Source organism: Dreissena polymorpha, chromosome 9, assembly GCF_020536995.1.
Source record: "Dreissena polymorpha isolate Duluth1 chromosome 9, UMN_Dpol_1.0, whole genome shotgun sequence".
In the NCBI taxonomy this organism is placed as follows: domain Eukaryota; kingdom Metazoa; phylum Mollusca; class Bivalvia; order Myida; family Dreissenidae; genus Dreissena; species Dreissena polymorpha.
In genome coordinates this window covers 66900916-66927488 of record NC_068363.1, presented here as the reverse complement: position 1 = coordinate 66927488, position 26573 = coordinate 66900916, and the positions used below count along the sequence as shown (strand labels likewise).

General features: G+C 37.6%; 1 protein-coding gene across 10 annotated transcripts in view; it reads right to left on the bottom strand.

Annotated features, from left to right (window-relative positions):
- Window positions 1-8473: 8473 nt before the first annotated feature.
- LOC127844656 (glycosylphosphatidylinositol anchor attachment 1 protein-like) overlaps window positions 8474-26573 on the bottom strand; it is a 169431-nt gene continuing 151331 nt past the window's right edge. For 4 of the 10 annotated variants that reach the window (XM_052375055.1, XM_052375056.1, XM_052375054.1 and 1 more), the window contains exons 8-13: window positions 22955-23157; window positions 22513-22663; window positions 21566-21766; window positions 19625-19824; window positions 19103-19276; window positions 8474-11776 (exon numbers count right to left, since the gene is read on the bottom strand). In XM_052375055.1, coding sequence (XP_052231015.1) covers window positions 11506-11776; window positions 19103-19276; window positions 19625-19824; window positions 21566-21766; window positions 22513-22663; window positions 22955-23157 — 1200 coding nt within the window. In that variant the 3' untranslated portion in view covers window positions 8474-11505. The remainder of the gene's footprint in view (window positions 11777-19102; window positions 19277-19624; window positions 19825-21565; window positions 21767-22512; window positions 22664-22954; window positions 23158-26573) is intronic. The other 6 variants (XR_008032859.1, XR_008032860.1, XR_008032855.1 and 3 more) reach the window with 6 other exon arrangements.

Sequence of the window (26573 nt, the reverse complement as noted above, 5' to 3'; positions counted from 1 at the left end):
CGTTCTAAAGGTCTTTCTGAAAGGGAACAAATATTGGTTCTACCAACCATGTAAACAAAAAGTAATTGTATTCCAATTTATTTTACACATTCTTTGATTGTGTTCACGTTTATATAGATATCAACGTGGCTCCAACAATAACCAATCTCAATGACGTCGCCACTGTCCTTGAAAACCAACCAATCGGAACGTCCGTATACCACGTGTCCTACTCTGACGTCAATGGGGACACGCCCACTTTCTCAGCCTCATTTACACCGGCTGCATGCGCATCCATGTACAATATTGGAACGTCCGGTAAAGAGTTGTTGAGTATTCGTTTCAATCGAATAAGCGAACAGCGATCGATGATTGGATTATTATTAGATGACACTACAGTAAATGTATGCTTTCAAAACAGTATATATTATTTTTAACTGTGTTGTTTATGCGGTTCACTGCACAAAGGTAATAGTACAAAGAGCTTCATGGAAAAGAAACACTTTGATGAAGTTTATCCACTTTCAAAAATGTAATGCTTACAACTGCATTGCTAACTACAAACAAATGAGCATGTTACTTCTGATATTCCCAACGCAATTGAAATGTACTTTTTATTGTATTTTTATTGTTATGGCTGTAATGACATTTTAGATGGAATCGTGTCAACGCGTGTTGCGTTAGATTTCGAATCAGATCCGTCCTGTTCAATGGTTGTTGACGTATTCGATGGTAGAGCGACGTCATCACCCGGAACGCTTACGATCAACGTTGCCGACGTGGACGAGACGCCTGTGTGGTTGCAGGCGGGATATACGTACAGCACTCCTGAAGTACCGGTAATTTTTTTTATGAAAACTTGTAAATGTTTGATGAAATCGACTTTTGTTAGCTCCGTAGGTTTAAACACGTTGTTCTGTTTTCCTAAGGTTTTTTGTCTAAAGTGTATTGATAAGACTTCGCAACCACGTGAATTGAAATATAAACTGTACATTTCTCGACTAAATTCTTCATTCACAAGTCAACCTTGTGCGAAAGCAGACTATGTAAAAAGAAGTCTACTTATATTAGATCATGTTAAATGAAAATGTACGAATTATGATAAATTTACCATCACAGAGCGGCACCGCACTGGCGGTTGCGGGAATTTCAGCCACAGACCCTGAAGGCGCCGCAATTTCTTACTCAATCGGCTGCGGCAGTGACTCCGGTTACCTGACCGTGAACCCTACTTCCGGTGCTGTAACCATGACAGCGGCCTTTGATCTCGAGGTGTCCGCAGTCAACACTCACACGCTCGCGTGCACGTTAACGGCAACGGACGCTACCGGGCAATCTTCAGGCGTACCTTTTAACGTCATCATTACGGATGCGAATGATAAACCGCCTGTTTTTAATTCAGCGTCATATCCGTTGTATTTTACAGCAGGTAATTGATTTCCATCTGATTTTAGTAAATATTACTTTTTAAAGAATACAGACGATCCGATACTACCAAAAACGGTCTGTCGCAGGTTATCACATGTGTGTGTATGCTTAAAGATATTGAATGGAACGCAATTTAGCTTCATTTTGCATGTATCTTCTGCTGGCATCTCGTACAAAAATTGATAATCGTCCTTACAATCAATGTTTTAAGATAAGATCATCACTTTGACGTGTTTCTGCTATAAAAAAAGGTCTGTATATAAAACATATGTACGTGTTTTCTTTAGGCACTTCCGGTACATCAGTACTAGGATGTGTGAGTGCCACCGACGCCGACAGGACCTCACCAAATAACGTCCTCAGTTACGCCATATCACCGACCACGCAGTTCAATACTGGCGGAGACGGCTGCATTTTTAACACGGTGACAACATTAAGTGACAATTTTGAGTCTTGATGAAGGATGCTTTAGTTTGGTTATCAGTCAATTAAAAAGTACGCGTGGTAAGTTAATTTAAAAAAATGATCAGTCGAAATGCGTTAATGGGAACAATACTAGCTGACGTTTTTAGATAAAGCATAATACATGAAGAGTTGTGCAGATCAAGATGAATACGAGATTTACATGATGCTGTTTCTTGTTCATCTTAGTTTGAAGGGGTTATCAGTTCATGCTTTTATCTTTTAATTACATTTGATTGGAGGCAAATAAGTTTTAAGTTTAGGCAATTTTGCTGTTGTTTGCAGGCTGACCTGAGCGGTGCGGCAGTAGGCGCCACCTTCAGCCTTACAGTGACTGCGACCGATGGCGGCACTCCCCCGCTCTCTGACACAGCCGTAGTCATGGTAATCGTGGTCTCCACCACCACCACTACGACTACAACTACGGCGGCGACAACGGCCGCAGCGGCATCAACCGGAAGTGAGGAGTCGACGGGTTTCCTGTCTAGCACGGAGAGCATCGTCTTTTTCGTGCTGGCGTGCGTGATATCTGCAATGCTTGCAGCCGTTCTCGGGTTTCTTGTGTGGAAGTTCTGCTGTCGGAATGCGTATACGTAAGAGTTTTCTTAAGTGCAATCGCATTGAACCTCGCTCTGTCAAAATGGGGTTTAATGCATGTGCGTAAGTTATCGTCCAAGATATGCAGCATTACGCACAGGCCAATCAAGGACGAGATGTTCTGCCTTAACTGGATTTAAGATATAAACAATTTTATTTACCATAAAAAATCTATAAAAGCGGGAAGTGTCGTCCCTGATTAACCCGTGCGGACTGCACAGGCTAAACCGAGACGACACTTTACGCACATGCATTCAATCCATTTTTACCGTACCAATGAGTTCACATATTCTAATATAGGGAATCTCTTGGACCAACTCGAGTTTGATTGATCTGATTGATTAGTTTTTTAATCACGGCATAGTTTGAATCCACTCCCTTCCAGGAACGGTGCAACAAAAGTGGCACCCAACCAAGTCACCAACCAATCCAACAAATATGAAGGTATATTTCATTCTTCATTTAGCTTAGAGCTTTCTCTATTTCTTTCTATTTTGTTTACTATTATGGTTTGAAACTGGTTTTTGTTTTGAAGATATGCAAATACTTCGCATTTTAATTTAGCTTAGATTTTTCTTTATTTCTTTAAATTTTGTTAACTTCTATGTTTTGAAACTAAACCATTTTATTTGCTTCAGATCTATAATACACATGTATATGCAATAGTGATACTTTTTCCTTGTGTTTTTATTCCATAGTAGCTAGTTATTTTAAATATTTTTTTAGATGTGTTCTTTCTTAATGTTTCGTGTTAACAACCATTGCTTTCTTTAGTTAATGTATCGTTTATTCATTGATATTTTACAAGCACACAACATCCCTATCTAGTGTGTCGGGTATATACACCGTGTAGGCCGATATTGAATACTATGTTTAACCTGGAAATCATGAATATTTCCTCGTCATCCAGTAATAATCCAAATCGATATTAAAATTAACATTAAAAAAACATTTCATACATGGCAATACCACGTGAGTTTATCTGTATATGAGTCGTGCTCTGTGGGATTAAATAGGTTTAATGCATGTGCGTAAAGTGTCGTCTCAGTTTAGCCTGTGCAGTCCGCACAGGCTAATCAGGGACGACACTTTCCGCTTGTATAATATTTTCTGTTTTAAGAAAGTATTTTCTTAGCAAAAATCCAATTTAAGCGGAAAGTTTCGTTTCTGATTAGCCTGTGCGGACTGCATAGGCTTATCTGTGACGACACTGTACGCACATTCATTACACTTTTCATAGAGAACGGCCCATATAAAGGCAAGTTAATATGGTTGTCTGCAGTCCAAAAATTACCAATAGTGTACGTAAAAGACATTTAAGATGAATGAAGTTAATTAAGGACTCATGACAACCACTGATTTGATAGACCACCAAAAGTGGCTAGGCAATAATAATGCAATAATAATTATATTGAAAAGTTTGGTTGAGATACTTTGTAAAGTAAGGAACATACGACAATCGAAGCGGTGAAAATGCATAGTTAGCATTATGTAAGATTTATAACGGAGCGAATCGTTATTTGATTTGTTGACAATACAACTTGGCCCATTCATAACCAGTAAGTCTTGGAAAGTTCAGAATAAAATAACATACGAAACGAGCGGACGATAACTGTCGTATTTCTTTGTTGCTCATTCGATTTGGCACATATTTTAAAAAAACTATCGTCGAATTAGGTGAAGATGGGAAAAATAATGTTGGACCGAAAATTAACGCGGTCGCCGACAGACTGAGCATTGGGGTATAATAAGTAGCAATCCAAATGTACACACTGCAAATGAGTCGATTTAATTAATCCCCGCCGAATGAAAAGGTGGGCGCCATTCCGTTCGTGCGTGCGTGCTTAAGTGCTTCTGTCCGTTCGTGCGTGCGACCTTAAGTGCTCCAGTTCATTCGTGCATGCATGCTTAAGTGCTCCTGTTCGTTCGTGTGTGCATGCTTAAGTGCTTCTGTCCGTTCGTGCGTACTTAAGTGCTCCTGTTCATTCGTGCGTGTATGCTTAAGCTCTCCTGTTCGTTCGTGCGTGCATGCTTAAGTGCTCCTGTTCGTTCGTGTGTGCATGCTTAAGTGCCCCTGTTCGTTCGTGTGTGCATTCATAAGTACTCCTGTTCGTTCATGCGTGCATGCTTAAGTGCTCCTCTTCGTTCGTGTGTGCATGCTTAAGTGCTCCTCTTCGTTCGTGCGTGCATGCTTAAGTGCACCTTTTCGTTCGTGCGTGCATTCTTAAGTGCTCCTGTTCGTTCGTACGTGCATGCTTAAGTGCTCCTGTTAATTAGTGTGTGCATGCTTTAGTGCTCCTGTTCGTTTGTGCGCGCATGCTTTAGTGCTCCTGTTCATTCGTGCGCGCATGCTTAAGTGCTCCTGTTCGTTCGTGCTTGCGTGCTCCTTTCAGTCACACTCTTCAGTGCGCAACTCCTCCTGCATCTGTGTGTTTTCTATGAAGTCATTGCCTTTTGTAAAAAATGCATGAAAACATATGCGCAACTCCTTTAGTTTGCTCCGATTTTGCCAAACTTTTCAATAATAAGTCTTTGACCTACTCCCCATATTGTCTAGGTGTCGCATTGCCTCATTGCGTTATTTATCAGGAGATAGTGCTCTTTGTTTAAGTTGCAAACAAAAGCATCTGTATGCCACTTTTTCTACATTTTGCGTGAGATTCTCGACATAATTTTGTATCTGCAATTTCTACATTACATACTGTCAATTTCTTTTTTTGCACTATATTCTTCCGCCAACAATGCACCCGATGCGGAGGGTACACCCTCTGTGACAGCTTGCACCCCTGGCAAGGGATACACAGCTTCTTATTTCTTTCAACGTACATATTCTGTTTCCGTTTTCACCGTTTCACCTTTTGTTTTTACTTTTCACGCGTTAGAAGCATACAAGCAAACCGAGCGATCACGTCACCCGCCGATGGTATTGAAGAGACAAGACTCCGCAGATTTAACCAAAGTTGTTGTTCAAGAGAGTCCACCCTCTGTTCGCATGCGTAGCGATCACTACGTCATGACACCTAGATGGCAAAAACTTTTAACTATTAATTATAAATGACCTATATTTGTTGTCTGCATGGGCGATGTCCTTGCACCTTTTTGCACGTTGTTTCTAGATTGTATCTTAATTTAGTTTTTTTCCTTTAAGATATCAGCAAACTAACTTTTTGTAGTATTTTGATAATACTGCTTAGTATTTTTTTACTTTTATTAACTAACAGCATGTTTTTTTTTTACATTTGAACAAACTTTCCATGGTGTGTATTTCAATTATGTCTTATTTTGACAAGCCCCCCCCCCCCCTACCCTAACACACACATCCCGTGTATTGTGTCACTGAGGACTGCTCCCTACCCTAACACACACATCCCGTGTATTGTGTCACTGAGGACTGCTCCCTACCCTAACACACACATCCCGTGTATTGTGTCACTGAGGACTGCTCCCTACCCTAACACACACATCCCGTGTATTGTGTCACTGAGGACTGCTCCCTACCCTAACACACACATCCCGTGTATTGTGTCACTGAGGACTGCTCCCTACCCTAACACACACATCCCGTGTATTGTGTCACTGAGGACTGCTCCCTACCCTAACACACACATCCCGTGTATTGGGTCACTGAGGACTGCTCCCTACCCTAACACACACATCCCGTGTATTGTGTCACTGAGGACTGCTCCCTACCCTAACACACACATCCCGTGTATTGGGTCACTGAGGACTGCTCCCTACCCTAACACACACATCCCGTGTATTGTGTCACTGAGGACTGCTCCCTACCCTAACACACACATCCCGTGTATTGCGTCACTGAGGACTGCTCCCTACCCTAACACACACATCCCGTGTATTGTGTCACTGAGGACTGCTCCCTAACACACACATCCCGTGTATTGTGTCACTGAGGACTGCTCCCTACCCTAACACACACATCCCGTGTATTGTGTCACTGAGGACTGCTCCCTACCCTAACACACACATCCCGTGTATTGTGTCACTGTTGACACCCCCCCCCCCCCCTACCCTAACACACACATCCCGTGTATTGCGTCACTGAGGACTGCTCCCTACCCTAAAACACACACATCCCGTGTATTGCGTCACTGAGGACTGCCCTACCCTAACACACACATCCCGTGTATTGTGTCACTGAGGACTGCTCCCTACCCTAACACACACATCCCGTGTATTGTGTCACTGAGGACTGCTCCCTACCCTAACACACACATCCCGTGTATTGTGTCACTGAGGACTGCTCCCTACCCTAACACACACATCCCGTGTATTGCGTCACTGAGGACTGCTCCCTACCCGAACACACACATCCCGTGTATTGTGTCACTGTTGACACCCCCCCCCCTACCCTAACACACACATCCCGTGTATTGTGTCACTGAGGACTGTTCCCATTGTGAAGCGGCCTAAAAATAATACACAAAGGAAACAGTTGAATAAAGTCTCCTACAGGGAAAATATTCTATAAACTCGCCATTAAACATCTCTTTAATTTAAGTCGTACTTTTAAAAACGTTATATTGAATGAAAAATGTTTGGAAGTGTTGGCATATATTGCTGTTGACAGTCATTGTTCCATTTTATGGTCCACTTTATGTAGAGTATTCAAGGAAGCCATATCCGAAAGCCGAACCGGCTTTAAGACCTCCCCCCGAAATGTTGAAATTATACGAAATGCATGAAGCGAGTCTTCAAGTTCCTATACATCCGGGCGTTTCGCAATATTCCACGCGCCAAAACCCACTCGACAAGATAACCGATCGACCAGACTCCAGTGAAAGCGGCATAAGTGTTTCGTCTGCAACGACTAAGGAGAAATCCGAAAAAACGAACGAGAAATCCGCCCTGGGGTCCGTGCTGCGGACCGCGAGGTTGACCAACGGACTGGAATCGCCGCGGACACCCAGACACGTCTCTGTGCATGGTATCGAGTGACCAGACTGACGTGTATTGGACGCAGTTTTGTGTTGACAGTTCGTAGTGGAAATTATGTCTTATGTTTTATTATAAATTTTGTATTTCATTTACTAAGAATAATTCATACGTGTATTTAAGTTTTTAACTGTCTTGTTTTTATTTTCTATTTATCCAAGAACCTTTACGTAGACCTATTTCGACGTTGAGTTATTTTTCGAATACTTGTTTAAATTATTATTGTTCAGAATTGCTCTTCTAATTTAAAATTCGAAGCGCGGGACGACAATAAAAACACTGTCCACCTTGTTTCAAACATTGAATACTCGAGCTGCATCGCAAACAATATCCAGTTTTCAATGGCATTGCTCTGTGACAGTAACAGCACTTGTATGAATGTTTTAAATGTATAACGTTGCTTTACCAGATAGACTACCTCAGCTTGCTTTTCAGGTAAAACATACAAATGTACATACATGGCATTTGTCGTGTACGGGCTACGCCCATATTTCTTGCTGATTTTAAGATGTTAACAAAAAACAAACAATACATATTATATTTGTGATAGATGTTAGGCAAAACTTATTATAAATGAATGTTCAAGTAAAATTAGCTTTGCATTTCTTGGTCCAAAGCTCTGAACGATGTATTTGCTTACATCAATCTATCAAAGACCTATAGATCTTTGAATCTATTGACGAGTCTTTTTATTTCTATTTCTGTTCTGATGTGTTTGAACACAATCTGACATCCAATATGACAATAGTATGTGAATACACGTACAGATTAAATGTAACAAAACGTATTCTTTAATTTGTCAATACTCCCAACATCATAGCTGCATGGATCAGCAACTATGGATCTTACATTATATAGAGCTAGATATGACTGCATTTGTTACGGATTAAACCATTTTTAAGGAATATATCTCACCAATAGTAGTCTGTTCACAGCAACCATTTAAATTTGTACTTAAAATCATTTGCAAGATTGCAACAACAAGTGTTAAAATTAATTGATATTGGAATGCGATAATGATAATGTCAGAAAGGAATAAAATCAACAAATCTACTACAGTTTTATCGTTGTTTATCAAAAAAAGACAGAGGATCTACACAGTGGCGTTTTAAAGTACCGATCGTGTTGATACAAATGTAAATGTTATACAAAAAGACATATAAAATGTTAGACACATTCATTAAATGATCATGTTACTCGAAAAGACATATGAAATAAATAAATGCAAAGAAATATATTTCGGAAAATTGAGTGTTCTGAGTGGTCAATGTACATAGTGTAAGAACAAAATCAAATAAGTTGGGCCCCTGGTGTGAAAATGTCAGTAGTCAAAGGATGAGCAAACACTTAATAGAATTTCTTAATAACATTTCTTTTTTACCTCAGGTAAGTTTCAAAGTTTCCCTTGATGTATTTTCCTGGGGTTGCTTCTTTAATTTGGCATTGGATTCTGAATTGTGACCTTGGCATTGGACCTGATGATCTGGTTGTTGAGTGTAATACTAATCTGACATATCATACTTTATTAATTTATTTCAAGTTATACCAAAACCCATCAATGCTGAACAAATTTTTCCTCTAGACAAAGTGTTGATAATGGATTCTTAAATCTGACCTTTGATCTTTTATTGTGACCTTGACTCAGAACATACAACCTGATTCTCATGTGTGACAAGCGGTTTCACCATGCTGATTCCTTTCCAAAGTTATTTGAAAATCTCTCAATGCTTAACAAAGCTAAACAACAGACAAATTGTTCGGGACTGATTTTCTAAATCTGACTTTTGACCTTGTATTGTGACCTTTCACCTTGGACCTTGTTTCTGTAAGCAACACTGATACCTTTATTAGTTATTAGAAAATCATTCCATTCTGGGGAAAAAAGTTAAATTTATAGAAACACAAAAAGTCATAAGTTAAAAGATCAATGAAAAAATATTTTTGTAGAAATGTACATGTACCTTCGAATAATTTACTTGTGTCTGTCACTTTGAATAAGTCTTTCCAATTGATATCAGTCTTATAACCCTCAATATTTAAGTTGAAATGAGATTATGCACTAACACGCATTTAGCAAATAATTGGTTTCCTTTAATGACTGCATAGACTTTACAAGATATGCCAGTGGTAATGTACCTAACACTACAACTATACCTGTCAGTAGAAGTTCAGATCATAAATTGAGATTTGACCGATGGTATGTAAAATCTATCTGTAATAATAGTTTTCTATTTATACTCATAGAAAATGATATATAATTAGTTGAGCATAAATATCAGATTTCAAACCATTTTCTTTGTCTATAATCATCGATCAACAATTTAAGCAGTGAACACTATTGTATGGAATAGAATAACACTATTATATGGAATAGAATAAAATAAATGGCTAGTAAACATTTTTTTAAAGAAAACAAATGAGTCGCGTTCTGAGAAAACTGGGCATAATGCTTGTGCGTAAAGTGTTGTCCCAGATTAGCCTGTGCAGTCCGCACAGGCTAATCAGGGACAACACTTTCTGCCTTAACTGGATTTTCGTGTAGAAGATACTTCCTTTAAATGAAAAATATCATAAAAGCTGAAAGTGTTGTCCCTGATTAGCCTTTGCGGACTGCACAGGCTAATCTTGGATTACAATTTACGCACATGCATTAAGCCCAGTTTTCTCAGAACGCGACTCAAATGTGCATGTTTTATGTAGCTACACTAAAATCTAACACTCAGAAAAAAGTAAACAGTTTATCACACACACACACATTTTTGATCACACACAACTGACGGATTATGATTGTAAATACTTAAGTATCAGATTTGCACACATGCTCTTAAACAAGACTAGTCACTGAGATAGCCACAAGAAAAATCTTACTTTTACAATTAAACAACACTTAATACTAAATGCATATTCAGCAAAAGGAAACAGACAACATGATTAACCTAGGACTGTATGCAGCTCTTATTACACACGGTCAATCTAGGGCAGTATAAATCGGTCAATCTATGACAGTATAAATCGGTAAATCTACGATAGTACACATCGGTCAATCTATGACAGTATACATAATATTAACACGAGGTTAACTTAGGCCAGTATTCGTTGCTATTTTAACAGAGTTAACCTAAGAGTGTATTTAGTGCCTCTGGACAGTATTCAGTACTATTGGACTGTTTTCAGTACTATTGGATTAACCTAGAAATGTATTCAGTGCCATTGGACTCTATTGAGTACTGTTAGATTGCATGCATTCAGTTCTACTAACACTGGGTTCACCTAGGACTGTATTCAGTTCTATTTGGTTGACCTAGGACTGTATTCAGTACTATTGGGTTAACCTAGGACTGTATTCAGTACTATTGGGTTTACCTAGGATTGTATTCAGTACTATTGGGTTAACCTAGAACTGTATTCAGTACTATTTGGTTGACCTAGGACTGTTTTCAGTACTATTGGGTTAACCTAGGACTGTATTTAGTACTATTGGGTTGACCTAGGACTGTATTCAGTTCTATTTGGTTGACATAAGACTGTATTCAGTTCTATTTGGTTGACCTAGGACTGTATTCAGTACTATTTGGTTGACCTATGACTGTATTCAGAACTATTTTGCTGACCTAGGACTGTATTCAGTACTATTTGGTTGACCTAGGACTGTATTCAGTACTATTTGGTTGACCTATGACTGTATTCAGAACTATTTTGCTGACCTAGGACTGTATTCAGTACTATTTGGTTGACCTAGGACTGTATTCAGTGCTATTCACTTACCCATTCATAGTCTTAGGAAAACAGAATGGATCCAGTAAACAAGCATTTTATAAAAACATGGGACATAAACATGTGTAACAGCTCACAGTTAAGAAATGTCAGTTGAAACAGAAAGCATATTGATTCAACATTTAATCCTTATAAGAATTTTTCACTCTTAGTCTTAAGTGAAAAAGAAATTTGGTTAATTTGGATCCAGTTTGGAAATACCATGAAGCACATAACAATGTTTGCTTACCGTGACTTATAGAGTGGAATGGACATTAGAGTTAACCAGTGGAAAAATCACAGTGCTGAACTGCATCCCTAATGACTTGACCATTATTCAGACTCACAAAAAGAAATAGACCACAGACTCAACCAATTGGGAAACACTGCAAAGCTAAACAAGGCAAACAACCAGTTGCCGAAAAAGTATCTGTCCACAAGAGTAAGCAGGACACCGTGACTGAGGTTGCTCCACGCGTCACCAAGGAGACCCAGTGAACCGCCCTCATTCTTGTCACCAAGGGAACGAATCACTGTGGCAACGTAGAGGATGCTGAAGGGAGAGATTAGCAGAAGAAGGAGCTTCTGGCCCCACTGGGATACTCTGAAAAGTTAAAGAAATGAGCCTTGTGCACAAAGTGTTATCCCAGATTAGCCTGTGCAGTCCACACAGGCTTATTAGGGATGACAGTTTTCGCCAAGACTTGATTTTTGTTAAAAAGAGACTTCCGTTAAACGAACAAATACAATTAAAGTGGAAAGTGTCCTCCCTTAATATCCTGTGCGGACTGCACAGGCTAATCTGGGACAACACTTTATGCACATGCATTACACTCACGTCTCTCAAAGCTGGGCTCAAATAGATGTGGGGGGTTACTGCAGATACTAGTGAATAGTATTCTTGGACTTTAAAGGGGCCTTTTCATGTTTGGGTAAATTGACAAAATTGAAATAAGTTGTTTCAGAATCGCAAATTTTCGTTTTAGTTATGATATTTGTGAAGAAACAGTAATACTGAACATTTACCATGCACTGAAATAGCCAGTATATGCATCTTTTGACGATTTAAAAACCTGAAAATCATAAAGCGTTGCAACACAAAACAAATTAATTATTTGGTGAGTTCTGTTGTTGTCGTTATATTTTTTTTTTGAAACTACAAGGATTGTTTATATAAAGTATAAAATAAATCTCAAATTGTATGCCGAAGGATGGCCGAGTGGTCTAAGTGGTAGACTTTTTACTCCAGGAATCCAGGGGTCAGTGGTTCAAGCCCTGCTGAGGTTTACCTTTTTTTCTCTTTTTTTATTTAAATTTATTCTTGATTTTTCACTGGAGCTTTTGATATTCAATGTTTACATTTATCATTATAAAGCATTAAATGACAAACTTCAAAACATGCCAAAATCTGTGAAAAGGCCCCTTTAATGAAAAATATAAATTATTTTAACTATTTAACTGTGAAATGAAGTTTGACATTTTTACATAATTGTTTCAATAAGTTTCTACAGTTTAACTCTTTCTAAATGTAAATAAACAGTGGAAAAAGCTTTCAATTAAAGAAATGGATTTGGTAGATTAGAATTTATATGCCCGTGTGATCATAGAACTTAATATTTGTATGAAACCTAGACAAACAGTTCCTTTTCAAAAAAGGTTTTGGAACAAAACACAGACAAAAACAAACAAGAACATGTTTGTAAACCATGAATGCCCTTCCCCAACTAAAATTAATTGTAAATGGTTTAAATACCCTACATGTAGACTTCATCATACGATCAAAATCATTATAAAGGTAAACAAGGATATCAGTAAAACTGATGGATGCTCCCCAATCATGCTTTGTCGATAAATGGATTAATTGTGAAGAAAAAAGTATGACCTTGAGAATATTTATTATTAGCATCGGTGACCTTGCCCCCAGTGACCTCAAACCTCATCAAAAGAGGTCCATGCAAGGTACCTAAAAGCCAAATATGTAAGAGATCGTTTAAATATTGAAGGCGCTATGAGAAACTGTAAGAAAAGTGTGATGGAAAAAATCTATTATTAGCCTCATTGACCTTTACCGCAGTGACCTAAATCCTCATCAAAAGGTAGATGTTCATGCAAGGTACCTTCATGCCAAACATGTAAGAGATCGGTAAAATATTGAAGGCACTATGAGAAACTGTAAAAAAAGTGCGGTGGAAAAAATCTATTATTAGCCTTGGTGACCTTGACCACAGTATCCCTCAAACCTCATCAAAAGGTAGAGGTCCACGCTAGGTACCTTCAAGCAAAATATGTAAGAAATCGGTAAAATATTGAAGGCGCTGTGAGAAACTGTAATAGAAAAGGGACGGAAAAAATCTATTATTAGCCTCGGTGACCTTGACCTCAAACTCATCAAATATATCATTGAGACCAATCTTCTGACCAAATTTCATGAAGATTGGACAATAAATTTGACCTCTAGAGTGTTAACAAGGTTTTACTAAAGCCAAATATACATGTAGCCATATAAGGAAAAATGCCCCGCCCCCTGGTGGCCATGTTTATAAAGCAACCGAAACCATTTTCAAACTCATCCAAGATACATGTATCATTGAGACATATCTTCTGACCAAGTTTCATGAAGATCGGAAAATAAATGTGGCCTCTAGAGTGTTAACAAGGTTTTACTATAGCCGTATAAGGAAAAATGCCCCGCCCCCTGGCAGCCATGTTTTTCAACCAACCGGCATCATTTTTGAACTCGTCTAAGATATTATCGGGATGAATCTTCTGACCAAGTTTCATGAAGATCGGACAGTAAATGTGGCCTCTAAAGTGTTAACAAGATTTTACTATAGCGATGTAAGGAAAAATGACCCGCCCCTTGGAAGCCATGTTTTTTAAGCAAACATAAATATTTTCAAACTCATCCAAGATATCATTGAGACCAATCTTCTGCCCAAATTTCATGAAGATGGACAATAAATGTGGCCTCTAGAGTGTTAACAAGGTTTTACTATAGCCATATATAGCCATGTAAGGAAAAATGCCCCGCCCCCTGGTGGCCATGTTTTTAAAGCGACCAGAACCATTTTCGAACTCATTTGAGATATAATTGGGACAAATATTCTAACCAAGTTTCAGGATGATCAGAAAATAAATGTGACCTCTAGAGTGTTAACAAGGTTTTACTATAGCCATATAAGGAAAATAGCCCCGCCCCCGTGGTGGCCATGTTTTTCAACCAACCGGCATTATTTTGAAATCCTCCAAGATATCATTGGGATGAATCTTCTAACCGAGTTTCATGAAGATCGGACTATAAATGTGGCCTCTAGAGTATTAACAAGATTTTACTATAGCCATATATAGCCATATAAGGAAAAATGCCCCGCCCCTTGGCAGCCATGTTTTTCAAGCAAATGTAACCATTTTCAAAGTCATCCAAGATATCAATAAGACAAATCTTCTGACCAAATTTTATGAAGATTGAGCAATAAATGTGGCCTCTAGAGTGTTAACAAGGTTTTACAATAGCCATATAAGGAAAAATGCCACGCCCCCGCGGTGGCCATGTTTTTCAACCAACCGGCATCATTTTGAAATCCTCCAAGATATCATTGGGATGAATCTTCTAACCGAGTTTCATGAAGATCGGACTATAAATGTGGCCTCTAGAGTGTTAATAAGATTTTACTATAGCCATATATAGTCATATAAGGAAAAATGCCCCGCCCCTTGGCAGCCATGTTTTTCAAGCAAAGGTTACCATTTTTGAACTCATTCAAGATATCATTGGGACAAATCTTCTGAGCAAGTTTCATGAAGATCGGAAAATAAATGGGGATCCAGACATAAGCCCCCCAGGACAAAACCCCCCCAATGAAAAAATGAACATTTGGACAATTGCCCCCCAGAAGAAATGACAGGTAGGATATAAGCCCCCCAGTGCTTATTTTGCATCTGGACATTTGCCCCCCAGTGCTTAATTTAGAAGTGGACCTTTGCCCCCCAGTGCCTTATTTTAAACGACATTACTCGATTGAGCAGATAATCATGTCCAATTATCACCACCTTTTAATCCTTTTGATTTATTAAATACAGAAGCCTTTAATTTTCATTAACAAGTATATGATCAAAGCCACATGTAACACCTTTAACAAGCTGATAATCCTTTTGATTGATTAATTAAAAAACAATTCAAATTCTTTAAGATGTTTGTTTTACCTAAGATTAGGCAATTAAACAGAACAGAATTTTTTATTTTGACTTAAGCATAACAAGCTTATCGTCATATACAAATACATGATAATGTTACAGACATTCGTGATGAATATAAATAATAACATTGTATAAATTACATTCATCAATTCATAAATCACTCATCACTGGAGAGTGAGAGTGCTCTAATTGCAAGTTATAATGTGACATGGAATACATATAAAAACATAACCACATTTGATACATCCATGGTTAACAAACAACATGTACCAAGCAAAGTACCCCCAATTGTTAGTATAAGCTATAGTTCTTCTTAACACTCATGTGATAATAAACAAAGTGTTATCTCTTTTTTTGAAACATGATATACAATAGATGGCTAACTTTCTAAGTGTCGTTTTCTTACTACTATTAAAGGGGCCTTTTCACAGATTTTGGCATTTTTTTAACTTATTCAGTAAATGCTTTATATTGATAAATGTAAACATTGGATCATAAAAGCTCCAGTAAAAAATCAAGAAAAAAAATAAAAAAAGGAAAAGAACATTGCCCGGAGCAGGTTTCGAACTAGTGACCCCTGGAGTCTTGCCAGAGTCCTGAAGTAAAAACGCTTTAGCCTACTGAGCTATTCCGCCGAGTACTTATCGTGACGTATTTTATACCTTATATAAGCAATCTTCGTAGTTTCACAAAATTTAACGACAAAAACAGAACTCTCCAAATTATTCAATCGTTTCGCGTTGCAACGCTTTATAATTTTTAGGTTTTAAAATCGTCAAAAGATGCATATAATGGCTATATTAGAGCATGGTTAATGTTCAGTATTACTGTTTCCTCACAAATATAATAACTAAAACGAAAACTTACGAATCTGAAACAACTTTTTTCAATTTTGTCAATTTACCAAAGCGTGAAAAGATCCCTTTAAGGAGTTTAATAAATTTGAACATACTAGGTCGCTTGTAATAGAATTCTGGGATATATTTGATTCTTTCTTCTAGGTATAACGGACATATTAGTATGAAATGGTACTCATCTTCGATATCGTTACAGCTACACAAGGGGCATATTCTTTCGTTCCTGTCAATATTATGATGTCTGCCTGTTTCAATTAACAATTTATGAGATGAGAGACGCATTTTGGCAATAATCCTTCTATGTTTTTTGTTTTCAATTAAATCTAAATACGATGACCTTTCGAATGTAGGTTTCAATTCTTTATACATATATAACGATGTTGACGAATCAATGTTAGTCCTCCATTCAGCTACATACTGATCTCGCAATCTTATTTTTAATAAAGGGATGAATTTGTCGATATTAATAGATTCTGGGAATAACCATACATCTCCAAATCCTGAATGGTTAAGTATATCGCGAACTTTTGATGACCAATTCACTGTATTATTTCTTTGAACAATTTCCGATCTTTGCATATTTATAACAGTGTGTAAAATACAGTTACTTTGTTTTGTTTGATAAAGTTTTAGAAAATATTTAACAATTCTTAAATAGCGTCCAAAGTGAGTTTCTGGACCTTTTTTATTTCGAATTATAATGATCCAAGTTTCTATGATAATATATTTATGAGATATGAAATAATACTGAATCCAAATACAGAGATATACTAGTCTAATGGAAACAACATATGATATTAGCACTGGGGGGCAAATGTCCACTCCTAAAGTAAGCACTGGGGGGCAAATATCCAGATGCAAAATAAGCAATGGGGGGCTTATATCCTACCTGTTATTACTACTGGGGGGCAATTGTCCAAATGTTCATTTTTTCATTGGGGGGGTTTTGTCCTGGGGGGCTTATGTCCTACAATCAATAAATGTGGCCTCTAGAGTGTTAACAAGGTTTTACTATAGCCATATAAGGAAATATAGAGAAAACTGCCCCGCCCCCTGGCGGCCATGTTTTTTCACCGATCTGGACCATTTTCGAACTCGTCCGAGATATCAATGAAACCAATGTTTTGACAAAGTTTCATGATGATTGGGCTAAAATTGTGTTTTGAATTCAGTCGAGGTATTAATGGGACAAATATTCTGACCAAGTTTCATGAAGATCAGACAATAAATGTGGCCTCTAGAGTGTTCACAAGGCAAAATGTTGATGCCGCACTACGGACGACGGACAAAAGGCGATCACAAAAGCTCACCATGAGCAAGTTGTGCTCAGGTGAGCTAAAAAGTGACGGAAAAAATATAATATTAGCCTCTGTGACCTTGACTGCAATGACCTCAAACCTCATGAAAAGGTAGAGGTCCATGGAAGGTACCTACATGCCAAATATGAAAGAGATCGGTGAAATATTGAAGGTGCTATGAGAAACTGTAACAAAAGTGTGAGAAACTGTAAGAAAAGTGTGAAGGAAAAAATCTTTTATTAGACTCAATGACCTTGACTTTGACCCCAGTGACCTCAATCTTCATCAAAAGGTAGAGTTCCATGCAAGGTACATACATGCTAAATATGTAAGAGATCGGTAAAATATTGAAGGCGCTCCTATGAAAAACTGTAACAAAAAAAGGTGACGGAAGTTAAGACAAACTGGCAACTATATGCTCCCCATATATATATATAATAGTATATATATATGGGGAGCATAAAAACCAGAGCTTTGGCGTAGTGGATATGGTTTTCCCCTTACAAGGTCACCGGTTTTGATTCCTAATGTAGGAGCGTTCTTTAAATCTCCCTCGAAGACACCCATTACTGGTTCTTCCCGGAAAAGGACTCAAGAGTGTTTTAATAATCCTTCTGCGTTTCGAGCATTTGATGATAAATAATTAGGTCTAAATTGGTAAAAAAAATAATTTATAGCTGCTAGTACCATAATATATCTCATAATTATGGAATTCAGTGTCCAATGTTCAGAAAAATTATCAAAACAGGAAGCCCCCTTATAAAGGGATGTTTTATAGGTACATTGTACTAACAGTGGTCAAAATATATGTCCACCTATTTAATTTAAAATTACAAGCCACCTTTGACCTGCTGTCCTGAAAATCAAAGGCTTTTTTCCATACTGAACAATTAAAGTGATATTATGCGCATTTTTCACTGTCAAATTGAGCTGGAAAGAATTAACAGGTCAAAAGAGTTAGTTAAAATCAGGTATCTGACCAATTATCTGCAACTCATATTGTTACGTTCACATGACTGTACAGTCCTCTAAGCCGAGCGGAACTGTCTTTTTATTAGGATCAGAGTTAGTGTTCGTGTGTCATATGAACAAATCTGCACTAAAACTAAATTTAGATTCACATCGTACATCGAATCATTTCTGTTGTCAGTACGGTTGATATTGAAATGCATTCTTTTTCTCTTTCCGGGATTTTGTTTTAGTATGTTGATGCTGCATTAACAAATATAAGTGTATATCAAGTAAAACCACCAAAATAAACAACAATTGTGATAGATTACTATAAACATAGCATATACTGTAAGTTACGCATAATATCACTTTAACCATCATACCAATCTGCATGATCGTAGGTCAAATGTTCTTAAGATTTTGTATGAATAACAAAATGGTCTACAGACTGACCAACCATCCAAAAAAAGCAACAGATAGGTGCAAAGCAAGGAGGGGGGGGGTCAGAAAATTTTACCACGGTAACGTGCTTCAAGGCAACGTAGGAGCCTAAAACCATGGCAACTTATAAAGAAAATGTAAAGCAAATACAACTGTGTCCTTCTCATTCCTCCCTTTGATATTTACCTGGACTTGGATGGATGCACAAGGACTGAGACTGGTACGAATAAGACAGCGAGGAAGTATGCCAGGGAGATGTTCATAAGGGCAAGACCAAATAACATGAGGGACTGGAATATCAGAGTCAACGCCTTTAACAGCCTCCAGTCAAAATTCAGCCGCTTTTCTTCAGAGGTTCGCCTGCAGAGAACAATAAGCATTGGGCTATTGGTTCAAATATAAAAGCAAATGTGCAAAATTATTTTAAATAAAAATGAATGTGAACTTTTTAATATTTCGCACCTTAAAAAGGGGGATAGCTCCTATGTCTTCGTAGTCACATATGCTGTTAAGCTTCTTAGGTGTTAAAGGGATAAATGTCTAGAAATAAATGACCATGTGTGGAGCCTTCTCAGTAAGCTATGACTTACACACAGGTAGATTGAAAACCAAACATGTGTACATTTGAAAGTGCCTGAGTTGACATAAGATGGAATAATTAAAACTCACAAAAACACAAAGTGTTAATAAAAACAAAAAACAGTGTACCTTGCAATCATTTTAGGAAACATTAATGACGCAGTAAAGAGGGCAATAAAGCCATAAAAGATTCCGTCCTCTACGTTCATTTTGAATGGCACTGCCACACTGGACAGCAACTCTGGGCCTGTATAGCACAGCACTGACATGATCACACTGCTCAGCACCAATGGCAGAATGGATAACACACCCGATGGTCGGTCATCATGCTGTAAACAGAGTACTTAATGTGTAAAGCACATGAATTGGTCTTGAATCGCATTTATATGTTTTAATATATGTAAACAGACTTCTAACCATTTATAATACGTTTATTGGTCAAGCTTCTTACTGTATAAAATACAGGAATGGGTCGAGCATTGTGAATGTTTTTTTAACAATATGTATACTGTCAGTTAAGGATTACAAGGGTGTATCTTAGATGCATTAACCCTTTGCATGCTGGGAAATTTGTCATCTGCTAAAATGTCGTCTGCTGAATTTCTAAAATTAGCATTTTCTTCGATTTTTTTCAAAGAATACTATCAGAATAGCAAACAGTTTGGATCCTGATGAGACGCCACGTTCTGTGGCGTCTCATCTGGATCCAAACTGTTTGCAAAGGCCTTTAAAATTCAGCTCCAGCGCTTTAAGGGTTAAAAGGCCAGATACTTCCTTGTGTGGGTAATGACAGTTGGTGATATGAGAAACAGCATGTCAATTTGTGTTGAATCCATGTTCACTGGGGCTCACGTCCATTTCATAAACTTATTTTCAGTTGACCCAATTATACAAATGAAGTATTAAACAAGAAATGTTTAACAGGTATCCTCTTACTGTTTAAGACTTTATAAATATTAATTTCTTCCCAAAAGCTAACAGGCCAATTTGAATGACTGTAGTTCAAAGCCTTCTCTAGGTATACTGCAGAAACAAAAATTTTGTTAAAAGCACCGGCGACATTGAAGTTTGACCTGCTGAATTAAAAGTTGTTAATGTTAAAACACCCTGTGACCTTGATTTTATACCTGTCTCAAAGTTACTAGGCATCTTCCTTTCCATTCCAAGTTCTCAGCTAACAAATTTAGACTCGGCATACAAATTACGACTCGGCTAACAAATTAGGACTCGGCTAACAAATTAGGACTCGGCTAACGAATGAAGACTCAGATAAAAAATTTAGACTCAGCTTACCAATTTACACAATCACAGATTTAACTATAATCTAGATAACTAACTAGTAAAAGCTTAAATAATTCAGGCCCGGTGACCTTGACCTAGCTCCTCTTGATGTTAAAATAATTAGGAACCTTCCTTTCCACTCAAGAAACCATCATGCAAGTTTGGATGATTATTTGTAAAAGTATATCGCCCCGAAATTGTTTTCATGTTAAATGACTGTGACCTTGACCTTTAATCTCTTGTCCTTATAATCCTCAAACCTCTTCCATTCCTTCCAAGCAACAAGCATACCAACTTGAATAATCATAGATCAAAAGAGAAAAAGATATCGTTCTATCGGTCTATGAAACAACTTACCATCATACCAACCGACTAACATAAAGGTGCAAGCATAAACTCTTCTTAAAATTGTGGGCCTATCCAGAAAGTACAAATAGAAAATCAGTTTGTGGGAAGTTTACTCAAAACAAACTTATCTACATATGTACAATTTACCATATGTCTGTACAGACACCTAACATGACGTAACATGCCTCACCATCAACCAGTTATATATTTCTTTGTATTGTGTTATATGTGGAATAATGGGCATATTGCCTTTTTTTCTGAATAAAGCTGGGAGGGGGGTATCTATGTTGCAAGATATATTGTTACTTTTTTATACAAATAAAAACAATTGATTCACTGACATATTTTAAGATTTACATGTAGTTAGATTCAAAAGTTCAGGGCTACAAACTTTAAATTCATTGAAGACAAGTATAACAATAATAGAGCTGTCATACATACATCATCAATATCAGTATCCTCTTCAACAATGTCATGGAGGGACTTTGTATCCAGTTTTTTCCCAGTTTTTTCCTGTGTTGCAGCCGTGGTCTCAGTGACGTTCTTATCACTGCCCGCCTTCCCCTCCCCCACAGCAATGTCCGTATCGGTGTCTGGCTTGCTTGCATCAGCACTTAGCTTCACCCACAATGCAATAGCTTTCATCAGGGTCAAGGTCAATAATCACATTAAAGAATTTGTAATATTAAGTATGTATCTGTCTCATTTTTTTGATATATCAATATTACTGATAGTATTGACAATTGTTTGTGCATTACCTTAAATTCAAGATTAAACATGCAAATTAGTTAAATTGATATACCCCACCAAAAATACATTTTGTGACATACGGACATCACCAATTCTATATCCCTTCGCCTTTGATGAGGTTTAAAAAAAACTGTAATAAAAACTTACACTTCCATTTTGAAATAAGCATAACTATAACACAAAATGTATCATTTCTGATAAAATGGCCACTTATTTTCTGAAAGGAATATTCTTACTGTATACAAATTATTCATGTAATTGTTTCAATACTGTATTATTTAAACATTTAATTATATAGGATTTACTTTAAATTTATTACTCTAAAGTTTTTGGATACTTTAAAATAATAGTTGTATATTGCATCCATATTTACAGGTCAAACTTATTTTAGATAAGAAATATTGCAAATAATTATTCGTTGTGTCAGTATTAACAAGGCAAAATGTTGACCTCATACCTATTTCGTAAAAGGATAATGAAAATAATTATTTTTTAAATTGTCTGTATTAACAGGACAAAATATTCAGCTCAAACTTATTTTGTGAAAGGATATTTTAAATAGACATGAGCAGACTTTTATATTTTCATATTTACAGGGAAAAAATTGCCCTTCTATTAATTGCATGAAAGGATATTTTTATTAGACATGAGCAGCATATAATGGCAAATGGGATCATGTAGAGCCCAATGGACACATAGCGCTCTGTTCCTGGTAGCAGGTAGAAGAAGAACGACTGGTGGAACCGCTCCAGGAGGTTGTTCAGGCTGCGGAATATCCCTTCAACAACTCTGAAATGGAAAATAAAACACATATGTGCCACAGATAAATTGTTTTTATAAGGGTGAATACTCGAACATTTCCGAAATCAATGCCGCACAAAAATGGATGTGGTGTCCTCCTAGCAACTGGTCACAGGTTTAATCCCCATTGTGGAAGTGTTCTTTAGATCTCGCCCAAAGAATCCAAGTACTAGTTTTACCCAGGAAACAGACTCAAGAGCATTTCAATAAGCCTTCCGCTTTTAATGCAATAGAGAAAAAGTAAATAGGTTTATACTTATTAAATAAAGAAATGCCAACCTGCCGACAGTGTCCAAGGAGAACCGTCCGGTCTTCTTCTTGCACACAGCTTCCAGTGTAACAGCCTCGATGTGGTAGCGATGGAAGAGGCCGTGGTTGCCAGAGGGGGAACCGGATGCCTGGGCCCACATCATCCTCACCATGGTGCCGGCTGACTGCAGGTAGCCTTGAGGGGTCTCTGCCTCCATGTCTGAGACATCCGCCTAACAGGAAACAAAATCTGGGGTGCAATATAAGAACCGCCACAGGGCAAGAAAATACCCTACCCCCCTTACACCCATCAACCAAACTCTTCATTAGTGTATAGATTTGTAAAAACAACGGGGCCATAGGTCCAAAGACACTAACCTGAAACCCAATGAAACTATACAATTCTGAAAGGTGTGAGCTGATTCATGAAGATTGGACCAAAAAAGTGAAAGCCATATAGGGCAAACTGCCCCTCCCCCTGTTTTCCAACAACCCAGAAGAATTTTCTACCTCAACCAAGAAGTCATTACAACAAGTGTTCTGACTAAGCTTCATATAAATTGCACAAAAAATGTGATTTTAGAAAGTTACCAAGGTTTCACTACAGCCATAACAGGAAAACTGTCCCACTGTCTGGCAGCAATGTATTTCAACAAACCATAACCATTTTCTAACTCAGCTGAGCTATCATAAGATCAAATGTTCTGACCAAGTTTCATACAGATTGGAATATGAATGTGACATCTAGAGTGTTAACATGGTTTTACTATCGCCAAAAAAGGAAAAATGCCCCCTCTAAACCGCCATGTTTTTCAACAGACTGGAACCATTTTCAAACTCATCCAAGATAACATTCAAACATATGGTCTGACTAAGTTTCAAGAAGATTGGACAATAAATGTTTCTACTTGAGTGTTAACAAGGTTTTACTATAGACTGTATCGACAATGTTCCTGCGCCAGTGAAACAGGTAAACATGAGAGACACAACTCTCCAATACACTACATTACTAGTGGTTTAAAACTGTTGAATGGGGTTAAGAGGCATTATCAACAATTGGCCATGCTTATCAGTAACGGTAATAAATAATCACTTAACACCACATAATCACACATGCATGAAAAATTAACCATCTGCAGGTCAATAACCTGTTTATAGACTATAGTTTTATCCTAAGAATATAATTTAACAAATGTTAAAAGCCCTGTTTGAACATTTATTGATTCTTAGTTTTAATACTATCTTTTCTTGTAATTTACATAATTTAATAAATGTTCTTGTTATTAACATAATCTTGTAATTTGCATAATTAAATAAATCCTAAGAATATAATTTAACAAGGGCTGTTTGTAAAACATGCATGCCCCCCATATGGGCTGTCCGTTGTAGTGGCAGCCATTGTGTGAATACGTTTTTTGTCACTGTGACCTTGACCTTTGACCTAGTGACCTGAAAATCAATAGGGGTCATCTGCGAGTCACGATCAATGTACCTATGAAGTGTCATGATCCTAGGCTAAAGCGTTCTTGAATTATCATCCGAAATTCATTTTACTATTTCGAGTCACCGTGACCTTGACCTTTGACCTTGTGACCTCAAAATCAATAGGGGTCATCTGCAAGTCATGATCAATCTACCTATCAAGTTTCATGATCCTTGGCATTTGCGTTCTTGAGTTATCATCCGAAAACCATTTTACTATTTCGGGTCACCGTGACCTTGACCTTTGACCTAGTGACCTCAAAATCAATAGGGGTCATCTGCGAGTCATGATCAATCTACCCATGAAGTTTCATGATCCTAGGCGTATGCATTCTTGAGTTATCGTCTGACAACCACCTGGTGGACAGACCGACCGACAGACCGACATGAGCAAAGCAATATACCCCCTCTTCTTCGAAGGGGGGCATAATAAATGTTAAAAGCATGGTTTAAGCATGTATTGATTCTCCATTTAATAGTATCTTTTCTTGTAATTCACATTATCTTGTAAACTTAAATAATTTAATAAATGCTCTTGTAACTTACATAACTTTATAACTGTTAAAAGCCTTCATCCTAAGAATATAATTTAATAACTGTTAAAAGCCCTGTTTGAGCATTTATTGATTCTTAATTTTAATACTATCTTATCTTGTAATTTACATTATCTTGTAATTTAAATAATTAAATAAATGTTCTTGTAATTTACATAATCTTGTAATTTAAATAATTTTATAAATGTTAAAAGCCTACATCTTGAGAATAAAATTTAACTAGAAATGGCGCAGCAGAGGCCGACGCATATATCCCCACGCCACATGTTTGACCCAGGGGCGCCCAAGGGTTGGTAATGGGGCCATGCATAGTTTAGATTGACCGTATTGTCATAAGAGAAGTCCAGTATCAATTAGAAGTGAATCGGTGCAGAAATGAAGAAGTTAAGTAAAAGGCCATTTTGGGTGGGTGTGGCCTATGCAGGCGGGGCACCTCAGGGCTGGTAATAGGGCTATGCATAGTTGAGATTGACCATATTGTCATAAGAATAGTTCAGTTTCAATTAGAAGTGAATTAGTGTAGAAATGAAGAAATTATAGTAAAAGGCAATTTCGTGTGGGTGTGGCCTATTTGGGCGGGGCGCCCCAGGGTTGGTAATTGGGCCATGCATAGTTGAGATTGACTGAATTGTCATAAGAGAAGTTCAGTATCAATTATAAGTGAATGGGTGTAGAAATGAAGAAGTTATAGTGAAAGGCAATTTTGGGTGGGTGTGGCCTATGTGAGTGGGGTGCCTCAGGGTTGGTAATGGGGCCATGCATAGTTGAGATTGACAGTATTGTCATGCATAGTTGAGATTGACCGTATTGTCATAAGAGAATTTCAGTATCAATTTGAAGTGAATCGGTGTAGAAATGAAGAAATTATAGTAAAAGGCAATTTTGGGTGGGTGTGGTCTATGTAGGCGGGGCGCCCCAGGGTTGGTAATTGGGCCATGCATAGTTGAGATTGACTGTATTGTCACAAGAGAGGTTCAGTATCAATTTGAAGTAAATCGGTGCAGAAATGAAGAAGTTAATGTAAAAGAACATAAAAAATGAGTGAAAATCTCTGACCCAGCCCCGCCCCAAACCCCATAACTTTTGACCCAGGGGTCAGATCAAAATTCCAAATAGTGCAGGGCCACATATATGCTCATAGCTACCATGTGTGTAAGTTTCAAGGTTCTAGTGCTTATAGTGTAGGAGGATATAGTGGCCAGGACGGACAGACAGACCGACAGACAGACAGACGGCGGAGATAACCACAATATCCCCACGCTTTTCAAAAAGCGTGGGGATAATAAATGTTAAAAGCCCTGTTTTATCATTAATTGATTCTTAGTTTTAATACCATCTTTTCTTGTAATTTACATAATCTTGTAATTTAAATAATTCAATAAATATTATTGTAATTTACATAATCTTGTAATTTACATAATTTAATAAATGTTAAAAGCCTTTGTCCTAAGAATATAATTTAAAAACTGTTAAAAGCCCTGTTTAAGCATTAATTATCCCCACGCTTTTTGAAAAAAAGGTGGGGATATTGTGGTTATCTCCGCCGTCCGTCCGTCTGTCTGTCTGTCTGTCTGTCTGTCCGTCCGTCCTGGCCACTATCTCATCCTACACTA